We start from the raw sequence: 16124 nt of genomic DNA on the forward strand, positions 1-16124 counted from the left end.
GTGGACGAAAAGAACAAGAGGAGGAGCAGAGCAGAGAGGGCCAGCAGCAGCCAGGTATAAAACTGGTGGATGCTGCAAGTCTCAACGGCCAGTTGCAAGACTCGACTCTTTTCGAGACACACACACACACGCACGCAGACACACACGAGAGAAACCTGTCGTGATTCCATCGCATCGCCCTCCCAAATTGAAACATTTAAAGGACATCAAACACATTCAAGGATATTTCCATTCAAAAAGATTTTCATCAGTGACGTTAGGATTATCCATCCAGTGTTTTGTTCGGTGCGCGAGTGTAGAGGACAAGTTCCGTTTCACACAACAAAAAAAAACAAACAAAAAAACAAAAAACAAAAAGAGTGCCGCCATCGACAATGATCTGAACGGACTCGGGACCAACATAATCCCCATCACATTACGGGGTGTGTGTGGGGGGGGGGTGTTGTGCGTGGGCCCACAATCGGCCAGGACGTTGCATCGGAAAGCGACTACGATGATGAATCGCAATCACGGCAAACGGGACTTTATGTGCGAAATGGAGGGCGAAAAGTACAGCCTGAGACCGCGTTCCATCGCCAAACGTCTAGAGGTGGAACAGAAGCTCAAACAGCCCGTGCTGGCCAAACGGACGCCCAAGCCCAAACAGAAACCGGCGCCGCTGAGCAAGTACCGACGGAAGACGGCAAACGCACGCGAACGCACGCGCATGAAGGAAATCAACCAGGCATTCGAAACGTTGAGACGGGCCATTCCGGCAGCGGCCGAATCGTCCATCTCGCCTTACTCGCATCACTCGGCATCGTCCCCGTCCCCGTCTTCTTCTTCTTCTTCGTCGTCCAGCAGCGACCGTTCGTCGTGCGGCGGGGGAAACAGTTCGTCCAGCAGCTGCGAAAAGTGGACCAAAATCACGACCCTGCGACTGGCCATGGACTACATCGAAGCGTTGACGAGGGTGCTGGAACACGACACCCTGCTCGTCATGAACGACGACGACGGCTTCTGCTCCAGCGGACTGTTGATATCCGATCGCGGCTCGTTGAGCAGCTTGGGCAGCATCGGCAGCCACAGCAGCAACGGCGGCGATCTGCTGTCCGACGACTTGGACTCGTTCGACGACATACCCAACATCGCAACGTCCGTCATCAACGGCGTCGATCATTGCTGCGCAGACGACGACATGGCGTTTGACATTTTTCTAGAATCCGACCACGGTGGCGACAGCCTTCACTGCGCATTCCATCACCACCCGGAGCTGGTCGGAGCAGACACACCTCAACCCAATACACCTTGATCTTATTATTTCTCTTTCCTCTCAATCACGTCCGTCTGATTTGGAATTATGTTATCGATAACAAAACAACAACAACAACAACAAAAAGAGCTTTTGCTGTGGCTACATTGTCGTGTGCATGCGACACGTCATCGTTATACCAATTGTCTAGTCAAATCGAAATGACACCCGCTGTCGTTTTCCAACCCGCCCCGTGTGCCAGCACCGCAAACTGTTGGATCAATCCTTTCATTGTCTACTTGACGTTCTTGCGATTGTTTTCTAGAAGCGAAGAAAAATGCCAGACAGAAAAAAAAAAATGTCGCAAATAAAGATTGAAAAAAAAAAAAATAAATTGAAGGCAAAAAAAGAAAAAAAAAATTTAAATAAATTGGAACATATCAAATCCGGTGCTGAATTTTTCGAAAAAAAAAAAAAAAAAAAAAAAATTAAACATTCCGTGAATTGTTTGTTTGTTTTCCCTCTCTTCCCGATTTGTTTGTGTATCGCCTCTAAAAGAGTTTCGTTTTTTTTTTCATATCTGTCCCACTCCTGTGCAAGTTTCCTTCTATTTTCTAGAAACATGATGAGACATTAACCAGAAGCGCCGCGTCGGTTGTTGTTAGCCAATCATTGCAACGTGTTTGAATCGCCACAGAAAGACACAAAATTGCGATTGAAAGTGAACAACGGATTTCGTTATCCATCGCCAATGTTGGAAACCCCTTTTATACAAATGCACAAACACGAAATGTAGTGTGGCGTATTCGTCAAAAATAAATATGAAAAAAATTAGATCAATGTCTCTTGTTGCTCCATGCAAAAGTGTCGTTTGAAATACAAAACAAAAAATATCACAGCCATACATAATATAAATATGCTCTCCTGATTTCTCTCAATACAAAATATATTCGTAAAATAAATAAAATAAAAAAAAATAAATAATGTGTCACATTTTTCGACCATCACTCAAACGAGAAAAGTAATCAAAGAAAAATCTGAAATCATAAGAAAAACAAAAAAAAAACAAGTCTGCTGGTGTGTGTGTCTGCGGTGCAAACGTCGATTTTCGCCGACACAAGGAGGATCGCAGCCCCGGCCAAATAATCGAAGCGCAAAGCGCAGACACAGCGACGTGCGTGTGACGAATCAAAGTCAGCGCGCATAACAAGCGACACATCAAACTCGGCAGTCAGAGACGCTACACCAAAAGATTGAAATCTGTCGATTTTCGCTCGACTGCACATTTTGTTTAAAAAAAAAAAGAAGAAAAGAAATTAGATTAAATATAGGAAAAGAAAATGAATGCTGAAGTTTTCTTTCGTTGTGGACTAAAAAAAGACTTGGGTGTTTAAATAAATCACGTTTGAAAAATAGAAAAAAAAAAAAAAGAAAAAAACGAGAAAAAAGAGTTTGGCGCCTGGATCTCAACTTCTTTTCCAGTCGACCAGAAGGCAACTGGCGTGTCGTTTGTCTGTCCCGCTTTTGCGTGCGGCGACCGACCTCTTTTTTGTTTTGTTTTTTTGATTTTTTTCAAAACTCTTGTCGGTGCAACATCAACACGCAGAGTGTGACAACGTTCCATCAAAGACGAAACAAGTAGGAACAGTCCAATAAAAAAAAAAAAAATAAATAAATAAATAAAAAAATTGGCAGCTATTAAATGAAAATAGATTGGAAACAAAATTAAACGAAATTATATTCAAATTTATACATCCCTCGTACACTGGATACATAAAAAAACAAAAAAAAAGGTTTTCGATTGTGCTGCCCTTAATGCCCGCAGAACAAAATTTGCCTTCGGGGGCCAAAGTGTGCCCGCCGAGTCAACAGACACACCCCACCCTATCGTATCCATCTCGCATATTTAAAAACAAAAACAAAAACAAAAAAGAATGAAAAAGGGGGGGACCGTGAGCGCTGCTGTTGTTGCTTCTTATAGAAAGATGTTATATTCTTTTCTTTTAGCCCATATTATTTTCTGGTGCCCCCCTTTTGCTTAGCTTTGCCTTTGCCTCCTTTATTGTTATTCTTTTTTAATACTACGACTTCACATACATATAAAGTTTGATAGCGCCGCACGCGTTTATTCTCCGTTACAAACGACGGCGCGGGAAAAAAACAAGAAAAAAAGAAAAGGCTCGGGCTTTTTGATTTATTAGGGGTGGCTCCAACTTGAATAGAAATGGAAATATCACGATATATCGTAGAGGCTACGATATATGTAATAAGGGTTAAAAGGTAAAGAAGAAGAAGAAGAAAAAGGGCGGCGTAAGAGAGGCGGGCAAAAAGAAAGAATCACCGTCCGCGTGTGTGTGTGTGTGTACTGCTGCCGTGTGTTATTGGAGGGTGTTAATCTAATGCATATAACACCGCCATGCCGCCTTGATGGATGGCTTTTTCAAGTTGACCGGAAAGTGATGCTAAGCCAATTATACATCGAAATAACTGAATGTGATGCCAAGTATTCTTTTTCTTCTCATCACATGGAATAGCGGCGAGCCCCAAACAACGGCCATGCCTCCGATACAAACACATTTCTTTTTTTTCTTTAAATATTATTATTTTGATTATTTTTGATTCCCTCCTTTTACGAATGGATTTTTCTTGGGAAAGGAGGCGAAGGAAGGGCCAAATGAAAACGTTTTTATCTTTTTCTATATCGAGCCGTTAGTCAAAACATGAAGTCTATCTAGCCAACTGATTGGCATTAAGAGGCGAGTTGGGGAGAAACGAAGAATCCAAACCGCGCCCCGCAATCGCGTTAATCCTGTAACATCATCGTTGCATTTCTTTTTTCTTTCGTGGCTATACGACCCTCTTTTTCTTTTTTCTTCTTCTTCTCTCCTCTCTTTTACTATATAACAATAATCATAACAATCAAAAGAGATAGAGACTTGATGACTCTGCGCCTTCAATGTGGATTGCCCGTTGTTCAAAGAATTGTCGGTTGATTCCCTTTTATTATCATTATTATTATTCTTTTTTTAATATTTCGTTTCTTGTTAGTCAATTTCGTTGTTTTTCTTTTGGCGTGGCACGTGCATCTTTAGAGAAGCAGCCGGTTGCACAGGCTCGGTTTAAACACAACAACAACAACAAAAAGTGTAATATAAAGAGATGCAAAAGATATACCCCCCCCCGCCTTTAATCAAGTAAGAAAGTTTAAAAAAAGGAAAAAAGAAATTCCATGTTTTCTGTGTAATGTCAAACGGGCGAAGGTGAGATGAGGAGTCGGCGAGAAAGAGCCGCTCGCTTGCTGCATTAAGTCATCATCATTCAAGCGATTCTCCTATGCGCCGTCGCGTTCTAAATCTATGGACTTTCGACTAGTTTTTTTTTTTTTTTAAATAAATAGAAACAAAAAAAAAAAGGGGGAGGAGGAGCCGAACGGTTCGTGGCGCAACGAAGGCCGCAAACTAAGAAACAAAAAGACGCGGTGATCAACATTCGTTCGGTCGCCGTAAACGGCTGGGCGGTAAAAGAAACCGTCAATGGGGGATATGAATAATTCCGTCTTGTTTAGTATGCGCTAGTAGCACACTAACGCTCGTCCATTGACAATCTCAAAATGTGAAAGAAAAGTGAGACAGGCAGACAGAAAAAAAAAAAAAAAAGAAAGAAAGAAAATACAAAATATTCCAAAATGTCGTCAACGGTCTGGAACTGAATCAGATATTTTTGGCCTATGTTGTTTTGCTGCAGTATATTTAAGGTAAATGCTATACAAATCCAAAACTGGTAGAGCCAGTCGGACCTGATTTCGGGAAGAAAAACAAAAACATAACGATATACGCACAACGGCGCACTATAACGCTCGATACATTTGGGCCAGTTGAATCTAGTTATCAAAGACCACTCCCTTCGAATAGAAAAACAAAACAAAACAAATCATAATAATAATTATTAAAAAAATGTTTCGAAAAATAAAAAACAACTTGTTGGGAGTGGGTTTCCTTTTTTAGTTCACAACTATCATTTGCATTTTGTTCTTTTTCGATCCGTAATCATTGACGCTTGATGATCCATTTAATGCTATCTGTTCAGTCAATCGTTAACTCATCGATCGGTGTTTCCCTTTTTGCCCAGAGAGGCCACCAATAAAAAAAACATGGCAAAACTACATTTGGCACTCGATCGCCAAGTTTGAAAAGAAAAAAAGAGTTCGAGCGCCGACGCCTCAACGAGGAACAAAACACGTTGGGCCGGCCATAAATTTTCAAACGCCAACCTACGCTCTGCAAAAAAAAAAATAAAATAGAAACTCGTCAGATGGTTTGTTGTTGTGTGCGTGAAAAATAAAAAGGGCGGGATGACCCAGACGCATCTTTCTCTGTCCTTTATATTTATTTTTTTTCCAGTTTGCTCGTGTCGAAATTTCGACGTAAACAAATTGTGAACCGATTGACCGGCCACGGCAAAGGTCGTAAACCGGTGGGGACAATGGCGTGTGATTGCGCACACGCCGCTCACAATGACCGATGGTAATCTTTTCTCACATAAAATAACAAAAAAAAAAATGTCGCACAAAACTTGAAAAAAATAATAAATAAAAATAAAGTGGGTTTACACTAATGGCGCAAGTGCTCAGAAAATGGATTGAGGTTAACTTTGGTCGGTCGTAAATCTCAAAACATTTTTTTTTTTTTTTAACAAAACAAGACGAAGTGAACGCGGTCAACCAATGGCATTCCAACAATGACGTTCCGAACTTCTAGTTAAAAAAAAAAAATGAACAGGCAATATAGATAACACACTGGAAGAGATTCAGACTTAGGCTGTCGTAAAGCCTTTGCCGACCACCGGTAGACTCGATGACCTGCGTGTTCCAACTTACGTCACACACGAAAAAGAGTTTTCTTCTTTTCAAAAGATTAGCAAACATTTTTATATTGGTAAAGTTAAAAATATGGGCGGGTCTGGTGATTGCTACAACATTTTTGTTGAAGAAAAAAAAATTAATGCTTTGCTGTCATTGATTTGCCTATTTTTACATTTCATTTCCCCCCAGTTGAACTGGGCAATTGAACCCCCCTCTGCTGGAAACATGCATTGCGGTGCTCGGCGGAGGGGCGAGTGCTCCGTTGCCTCCACCCCCACAGACAACAAGACCCCGAACAACTCACGACTATCCATCAATGTACAAAGAGAAGAAGGAAGGAAAAAAAGCCCCCACGCATATAAAGAAATTCTTTTGAGTAGTATGTCCTATAAGCGGCGCAATTCTTATCCTCTCCCCCTCCATTGCCCCGTTGTTGTGTAATTTCGAAAAGTACATCGTTGGCTACAAGACAGAAAACACAACTCGCCCATCGACTTGCCACAACGAAAAGAAACGATAAACACGAAAGAAAACACCAACAAAACAAAAACGAAACGAGAGGCAAAAGCATTGCACGCCCAAAAAAAAAAAAAAAGAAAAAACCATAAGCCTTTCGTCTACAACAGCCAGCAGTGAACCAAACGGCTTGAGCAATATGGGCCCCGGTTGTTTTCTTGCAGAGGTGGAGGGCGGCGCTCTTCAAAAAACATGGAAACATCAAAGAGCCAGAAAAAGAACGGGTCGATCGCTCCAAAAATTTATTTTCCTTAAAAAAAAAAAAGAAAAACTTGCAGTTTATCTTTCTGGGAAAAATCACATTTTGAGATCAAATGATGTTTGCGTGACACGAACAAAATCCCAGTGTATCGAAAGCAAAAAGAAAAAAAAAAGTTCCACAACGACGATTTCAATCGTCTAATAAATTAATAATCATGTTAACTCTTAAAAACAAAAACTACAACGACTCAGAGGCTCCTGCTGCTGGATATGCAAATGAGGAGCGTGATTTCGTGCAGCTGATTGGCGACACGCACTATGAATGAAAAAAATTCTCGAGATGAATCGATCGCATAATCGGAACAGAAAAAAAAAAAGGAAATAACAAGACGACCCCAGTTTGCTTGTTTGTTTTCTTTCCAAACCTCTTGGCACACATACACACAAAACTGTGTAACGGCCAGGTAGCGGGAGCAGCCCCAAAGTCAACCGAGCATAGAAAAAAAAAAAAAAAAAGGGAAAATCTTTGTTGTTGTGTGTGCTGTGGTTCTTGATCAAGATGCTTAGACGATTGTGAAGCGGTGGCCCAGCACGATATCACTCCATATATACAAAGAAAAGAGAAACAGGCTCCGAAGGCGCACGCGCTGTTTTTATAGAAGATTGTACGCGTCCTCTGTCAGTTCAGTTTCTCTAGACTCTCGTATCACACACACACACACACACACTCATTTGAATAATCATCTAAAGAAAAGAAGAAGAAAATGGGGGGGAGAGAACGGGGAAAGAGCAGACCGCCCACGATAGATAACACATATATACAAGTTTGGAATTATCTATACAAGTAAATAGCATACCGGTAAATGGGGAATGATTTCAAATGCAGAGAGACGCTCGTAAAATGTTTTTGGGTTGAGCCAACAAAGAAGAAGAAGAAGCAATAAGAAAGAAAACAACTGCTCAAAAGACACAGACAATAGGATCGAGTGCGACGCCAAAGTGCCGTGTGGCTTCGCATTCAAATTCTTCCGATGGAATTTCCCTATTTTCATACCAAAAACCAATGAACTTTGAAAAGCCAACAGGGAAATGGGTTTTAAATAAAACAAACACATAAAAAGAAAATCGTGAAAAGAAAAAAATTGGTGACGGCGTGAATGTTAATTGGTCCAGACTATCTCGACTCTATCGGGACATGTTCCAGCACTGAAAATCGTTTGGCTACAAGAACAAGACAAAACAAAAAACAAAAACAAGCGACCAAACATGCCAAATAGAGAGGGCATCGTCGAAAATGCATCAAACAACATCACAATTCCGTTGTTGTCCCTAAAAAACCGCATGGGCAACAACTGGTGGCGCGAGCGCTAACGAACACAACGGGAGGAGACGCGTGTGCTCCGGGCATCACGTTTCGTACCGTTGTATCGATCAATCAAGATCGCAGAGGATCGACCCTCCCGCAAAAAAAATATTTAAAAAAAAACGAGCAAGAAGAAGAAGAAGAAAGTCTACAACAACAACGAAAAACACAGGGAGGGTTCAGGTGCATGGAACCAGAACTTTCCACATTTTTTATGTTTAAAAAAACACATCTTTATTATGCCACGATGGAAATAATCTTTCGACCAGTTGCCCCATTCACTCGTTATCGACCAATTCTCCTATTTTTTTTGTGCGTTCAGAATCGAATCGATAACTACCACTCCGCTATAAAAAGCCTACGCCATCAATGAACTGAAAGCGAAATTAAAAAAACAAAAAAAACCTGGTCATTGATGATAATCGAATTGAAATCATAATGAGCCAAAGAGAAAGAACCCCCTCCATCCCCCCCGAACCAAAAAGAAAAAGAAAAGTGTGTCGATTTCAACGTAGTTGCGCTGCTGGTCGTAAAACAAGTCGACTCAAACATCAGACACACATTCGTTACAATGAAAAAAAAAAAAAAATAATAATCAAATAAATAAATATACACCAACCGAAATGCGGCGTAAAGGTGGAACCCCACCAAATCCCGGAATCAATTAAAGCACAGAAGGGGGGGGGGGCCGTATAGGTAAGGCGCTTTAAGAAAAGGCACGTTCCGCCTCCGTTGCAAAAGGCCCGTCGTGATTGTTGCCGGCGAACGATGAACGACATTCTTGTTGAACGCATCGACTCGGCAGAACAGAAAAAGAAAAGACAAGAGTTGATTCTTTTTAACGACGCCATCAAACCGCCATAAGGCACCTAATGTAATAATAATAACAGTAATACCCGCAACGGCGGCAAAAGCGCTTTCTATGGCTAGACGCCGTCAACAACACCCTTTCATTCTTTCTTTTTCCGAGTTCCTACTGCGCAGTTATTACATTTTGCCACCCAAAAAGTTCGATTCGTTAACTGAAAAAAAAAGGGGGGGGGAACACAAATTTTCGTCGTGTCTTTAGTGTGTCGTGTTTCGTCGTAAAAAGAAGGAAAAAAACAAACTGAAATTGCCGTTAGTTTATTTACGCATAACGAGCCTCTCTCTCTCTCTCTTTCTATCGTAGGGAGCAGATGCCGAAGAGATGGAAAATAAAATTACAAAGAGAAATAAAGACGTGCAGACGCCGACCATCTCCGTGGGAATGAAACAAAAGAATTTCGAGTTTTTTTTTTTTTTTTCAAGTGAAAAGTGGAAATAAAAAAAAAGAATAAACGAAATCCGCAATGCAAACGTGACTTAAAGTAACCGGCGGCAGATTGAAATACACGAATGATGAGGGGAGGGAAAAAAAAATTGTAAAATAATAAATAAAAAAAAAAAAAGGGTGGAGTTTGGTGTTCTCGTTCTTCGAGAACTAAACGCTTTCCATTTCATTTGGTAAACATGTGATTATACGATTTTCAAAAGAATAGTTGATGCAATGCATAAATGCAAGACAAAGGACGCGGCCAGCGCCGCAAAACTTGTTGGCATGGAACACACAGAAAAGTCGAAAAAAAAAAAGAAAAGGAAAATGTTGGCCATCAGCCGCGTGATTTTTGCGTTCAAATAACTGAAGGCGCGCGCGCCACGCAGAAAACAAGTGGACAGGTGCACAATCAATCAAACAGGTACGCCATGGCGCCGTCTCACTCCTTTCCCTTTTCTTTTTTTCTTTTGAAATTCAATTAGACGTTCACCGCCGCCACCAACACCCCCCCGCAGAAAAAAAAACACGACTCGTTAAAAAAAAAATAATAATAAAAAATCCGCGCGTGTCCTCATGCCGAAAGAACTGGCAATGACGTGACCGATGACGACACGACACCGTTGGCGTCCATTCACCATACAAAATGTGTTGCTCTTTTTTTTTTTTTTTATTTATGCACGGCATGCGATGACGTTTACGTTTTTGTTTGGGAGGGGGGGACTCTTCGTGTGTTTTTTTCATCAATCGGCCCACACCGAGACGCTAGGAGAAAAGTGGGAAAACGGTCGGCCGATATTTGCAGCGCAAAAACAAAACAAAAACGATGCCCACCCCCCCAAAAGGTGAGACGACTACACCGGTGCAACATGTTAACCTACACTCTCGTCAACGAGAGCGTAGCAATAGAAGAGACAAATGTCGGCTGGGATGGATGGCAAGTCAAATCCAAATTTCAGATTATTTCTATTTTAATTTTGAATGGGGCGGTTTGGGGGTGGGAGAACTCAAAGGAACACCCACCAAAGCAGCAAAAAAAGGGGGGGGAACGATTCATTAAAGATGGGGAAACGAAAAGAACAAGCGATGATGATGTCGGTCACGAAAATAAACGCACGATCCGTCTCTCCATTTCATTATTTCTTTACAAGAAATAATGATAATAAAAAAAAAAAAAAAAAAAGTCTTTTGAAACCAATCTCCTGATTCATCACCCTCATCTCTTTGCCAAGCGTGTCTCGTCATGACCCCTAATTATCTGTCATGTAATCACGAAAAGCCTTCATCAAAAGAACTCTCACCACCTCCATCGGTTCGTATACCGTTTGCACCTTTGTAGGTCGTTTGCATAATCAAATGAGTCGACTCTCGCTCATCTGCCCCAACTCGTCTTTCACGTTTATTGCAATTTTTGTTTTGTTTTTTACATTTCGTTTCACGACACAGTTGCCCAGTTCGAACCCGTACGTAATCACGTTGTTTCTCAACAGCGTTATGCAATCGCTCTTCACATTCATTCCGTATGCATCGCGATAAACACGAATAGCAGTAAAGAGACAAACGAAACCGTGAACAACTTCCTTTTGATTGTAGACGCAATGCACGGCGCAATCACGATGAGCTTCCACACATCCTCCCCCAATCGATACATTTCCTCATAATTTACTGCAACCGCCTGAAATGTCTCCCTCCCTCGTTTGAAATTCACGTCGCGCCCAATAAAACAAGAAATAAATAAACGATAATTGCTCGACAAAATCTCATCAAAAGGTAAAACGATAAAGAAAACAAAAACATGTGAATATAGATCACATTTTCCCTGTCCAACGTCGTTACAAATAGAAAATCCAATTTTAGTTTAAACAAAAACAAAACAAACCCATCCCCCCGCCGTTCGTGGCATCACATTTGAATTTGCTGGCGGACAGTGAAGGGTAGCTGCTGACCGAAGGCTACTAGGCTTAACTGTTACACCCATTTCACATTAGTCGAAAAAGATTAGATGTGTGTAAACACTAGGACATTACCCTCGCGTCCAAGTGGCGCCACCACAACTCCCGAGATACGATGCAAAGGGCAAACAACAATTGTGAGAAAGAATGAAAAAAAAAACAACAACAAAACAGGTACTGTTGTTTCTTCAATGAAAAGAAAACGAAACAAATGAGAGCAAAAGGGCTTTACAAAACAAAAAAAAAAAAGGGAAGCAAGCTGTGAGTATCGATCTGCATCCATCCAACATCCAACATACATTTTTTTTTTTCAAACGTTCAAGACAGGCACAGCGGATGACTGGCGTAACATTCAAATTCGACGCGCGCGGGGTCCTCCGTTGATGGAGCGCGTGTCGATGATGATGATGTTCAAATAAATACATAAATCATGAGCTTCAACACATGTAGAGTGATCTCGTGGTTTGCTCTCTTTCTGTTTTGTTGTTGTTGTTGTTGTTGCTCCGCACCGAGGGAGAGCGCGACTAATGCATTATGGAAAAACAAAAAACCAAAAAAAATCTAAAGCAAAATGCACACGCTCTCAATGTATAATGCATTACGCTAGTGTGTCCAGTCCAGTCCCCCCCCCCCTCCCACCACTCACTCACGCTGCGGGCTGTGTTTGCTATTTAGAATATATATCTACATTGTCTGTACGGTTTAATTACAATCATCCGCCGGTAATCATCCAAACATCTCGATTAGATGATGATAGAGATTTCAACTAATCCAACACACCCACTTCCTTCCACACGACAACCCCCCCTCTCAAAAAAAAAGATATAAAAATAAAAGAATTCAAATTATTTTCCCACACAAGTTGAAAAAAAAAAACAAAAAAAAACAATTGAAAAGAAAAAGACGGAATCGCTTTAGGTAAAAGTGACGGCAAGGACATTTTGTTTTGTGTGTGTCCTTGTTTGTTTATTGTAGACGTGGCATCGGTAGTGCGGAAGGTGTGCGTCTAGTAGGCCGTGACGTGCACGCACGAGCGAACACAAAAGCGCGTGCCACGGGTCGGGAGGTGTGCAACGTGAACGTGTCGTTTCTTTCCCGAAATATTTAGATAAATAAAGATGGCGCGTACAACAGGTATAAAAATAAGAAATAGACGCAACAACAACAACAATAAAATAAATAAAAAAAAAAAAAGCAAGCTATATAGAGCCGTTGAAGCGCGGCCCGCGTGTGATCGACTTGCAAATCAAAATGTAAATAACTTTTTGTAACAAATTTATTTATTTATTTTTTTTTTCTTTTCAAATAAATCGACCCCCCCACTGGGGTAAACTACACCGAGCAAAAGAAAGGCGCACGAGGTCGTGATAAATAAGCGCAATGGTCGATTACATTTAGCGCGGTTGAATACGAATTAAACTTGGAGATTTTAATTCCCAAAAATTAAAATAAACTCGACTTAAAAAAAACACCCCACCCCCTCCCAAAAAAAGAGGGGAGGGGTAGGAAAACATCCGAGAATCAAACACCGACTAGATGTGGTCTCAAAAGTGAAGGAAACGATTCAAATAAAAGATGCACGTCGACTGATGCGAGGTCAATCATTACCCATTCGATTCGACGATCGGGGTGTGTTTTATTGTTGCCAGACGCATCGCCTCCCGTCATTAATTTCATCTCTAAAACTACCATTGGCCGTCCGAAAAAGAAAAGAGAAATCCCCCCAAAAAAAGATGAATGTTTTCATCCCGAAATGAATCAACAATACACGGTAAGTACAGAGTACTAGATCTCTCTCTCTCCCCCCCCCTCCATCTCAAACGCACCATTTTGTTTGTGAAAAGAAAAATGTGTATATCGTGAAGAAGAGAAACGAAGCAATAAAAACGGCCCCTCGGGTGCACATATAACGTCATAAAAATGACCTTTTTATATACAGTACATTAATATCTATGCATTATGTATTCGACGCGAGCGCAGAGTCTCGGGACAGCGCGGAATTTTAGAATCCCCACTCCACCCAAACCAAAAAACAACAAAAAAACAACAACAGCAAAAAGAAAGACCCAAAAGAGAAATAAAACAAATCTAAATTTATAACGTGGATATGTTTGATTTCGTCTGTCAAATGTGTCTGTCTCTCTTTTCCTCTTTCTTTTTCTTCTAGTCCTATTTTCTTTTCTTTCTCCCCAAACGTTCTTTTAAAAAAGATAAATCTGCAGATACTTTTCCCCCGTTTCTCCACTCGCACGCGCGTTTCTCCCGCTGCTGCCGCATCATTTTTGGCCGGCTGCCCATAAGCAGCGCAATGGCCCCCGTACGCGCGCGCACACACAACGAGCCAAAGAACGAAAGAACACAAGGATCCTTAGCAAAGGCACAAGACACAGACGCAACCCGAAGATGTTTGAGAGTGCCATATTCGCCGCATGTGAGCGGCGGCGGCGGCGGGAGCAAGATGACGGCTGCAGCGCAACGGCAGCAATGAAGCGGCTGAAATGGCAACGGGATCCCGTCACGCGGCTCGTTTCTTGGCTTATCCAACATTCGACGTCACTTGTTAAAGAAAGAAAGAAAGAAGGAGGAATAAGAGAGAGAGATGAAACAAAAAAAAAAAAAAAGCAAGGGCAAGCAGTGCAGAGGCGGGAATGGCGGCGGGAAAAGAGACGACGAGAAACGATATAGAAGAGGAGAGAAAATAGCCCCATATTATATGCATAAGAGTTGATATAAATCTTGGCGGTACGTCGAATAAATAGAAATGACGACTTTTACACTGGGAATAAAAGTCGCGAAAGTTTTTGAATCACCAAAAGGGAACAATCGGTTGTAAAATAAAACGAACATTTTTTTTTTCTTCTTCTTCTTCTTTCCTTTCCAACGTGTGTCTAAACAGATACGAGAAAAATATATCTTAAAAAAAAAAAAAAAAAGAATGAGCGCGGACGACTTGGCCAATATTTAAATTTAAAAATTAAAGAAGATCGTTCACTTGATTCAATACGATTGTCACGTGTCCGCTCACCATCGCAAAAAATGTACGTAAGGTCAGTAAACGGCCGGAGAGGCGCAACAGAAAAAACAAAACAAAAAAACATCTCCATTATGTTTCTTAGCTCGAGGGATACGCTGGCAATGCCGAACTTTGTAACAGCCACCAGAAGAATTCCAACGCACACACACACACACAAACTAATGGCTTGGAAAAACACTTGCATTTATTTCTTTTTTTCAAAAGTTCAAAAGTCTTTCTGTCTTGGACGGTTGTCTCGTTTTCTCCTGTCATATATCTCTCTCTTTCTCTCTCCAACGATATTATTGTTGTTTTGGGCATGGCGAGGCGGAGTTCGAGGCGTTTCTGTCCAGCCGCAAAAAACAAAACAAAAAAAATCGTTTCGTACTGCGTGGCATTCTCGTAAAAGAAGCAAAACAAAACAATAACGACCACCGACCGGAGGCAAGTAGAGAAACAACAAGAAACATGTCAAGAAATTTGATGATTTTCATTTGACACTGGCATAAATTTCCAGTTCTTTTTGTTTTTTTCATTTAAAACTGCAGGACTCTTTTTAGCATCATCATCACGCGTCTGTCACAAAAAAAGTGGGGGACAAAAAAAACACTCGGGAAAAGCTGAATAAATAAATTTAAAAAAAAAAAAGAAATGGTGCGTCAAAATCAAAGAAAATTTCAAGCCAAAAGAAAAATGAAATTTGGTCAATATTAGAAAGCGTATCGCATTGCCGCCATTCACGAACGACGTGAAACGCGTGCGATACAATACACTGCAAAAACACGAACATTATTATACAAACATTGTCTCTCTCCCACTGATGGCAGAGAAGCAAAACTCTTCAGCATTTGACTATTTAGGATCGAGGGAGAGAAATGCTGGGCATGTGGAGACGACAGATGCAAATTTTTTCGGGAGTTGAGTCATCGAGAACCGCACGCCGTTGCACGACTTTTTGATTCATAATATTTTTTATCATTTTCAGATCGTTCTCTACACGCTTCACCTCGTTTACCTTTTCCAGACAATCGTCTACAAAAAGCCGATTCAAAAACAAAAACAAAACTTGTTTTTCGTTCGAATTTCCAATTAACAAAAAAAAAAAAAAAATACCTGACCACAACTTCTCGATTCAAATTGTTTGCCGAAATTATTGGAACCCGATGATTCATCACGCATCCTTCTTTTTTTTTTGTCGTCTTCAAACTCATTTTTCTTTTCCTTCTTCTTCTTCTTTTCATGTCTCGTTCTAGTTATGCAAGTCTACGTGCATGTCTAAGAGCCGACAGACAAGCGGTGCCCAGTGGTGCTACATGTGATCATTACTACTGGAACAAAAGCCGGTTTACCCTCCATCTTTTTAACATTCATTTTCAAACCGTCCGTAAACAAGTGCCGCAATCATCCCCGTTCCGTTAGAAAACCAGACTGCCATTGGCCTATCCAATGCCCCCCCCAAAAAAGCCGAAAGATAAAAGAAAAACAAATACACTTTTGATAAAATTAAAAAGCTTATCAAATTCTTCGAAATAAGAGAAAGAGTTTAAGATGCAGACGATGTACATAAGAAAACGAGAGAGTCGTGGAAAAAATGAAAGAGTTTAATGAAAGGCGAATTGTATTTTGAAGCTTTTAGAAAATGCGCAATTGAAGGCCATTTTCATGCAGTTCATAACTGTTGCATCGTTTTTAT

At 40.9% G+C, this 16124-nt stretch overlaps 1 protein-coding gene and 1 long non-coding RNA gene across 25 annotated transcripts in view; one reads left to right on the top strand and one right to left on the bottom strand.

The window, feature by feature from the left end:
• Window positions 1–16124, bottom strand: part of LOC116929095 — a 72201-nt gene that overhangs the window by 39316 nt on the left and 16761 nt on the right. The gene's annotated exons all lie outside the window — the stretch shown is intronic.
• On the top strand, window positions 68–2135 carry LOC116929088 (achaete-scute complex protein T3). Its single transcript, XM_032936256.2, has one exon. It carries the CDS (start codon window positions 494–496, stop codon window positions 1289–1291), a length of 798 nt encoding a protein of 265 aa, XP_032792147.2. The 5' UTR covers window positions 68–493; the 3' UTR covers window positions 1292–2135.

The sequence above is a fragment of the Daphnia magna genome, linkage group LG8 (genome assembly GCF_020631705.1).
Source record: "Daphnia magna isolate NIES linkage group LG8, ASM2063170v1.1, whole genome shotgun sequence".
Classification (NCBI taxonomy): domain Eukaryota; kingdom Metazoa; phylum Arthropoda; class Branchiopoda; order Diplostraca; family Daphniidae; genus Daphnia; species Daphnia magna.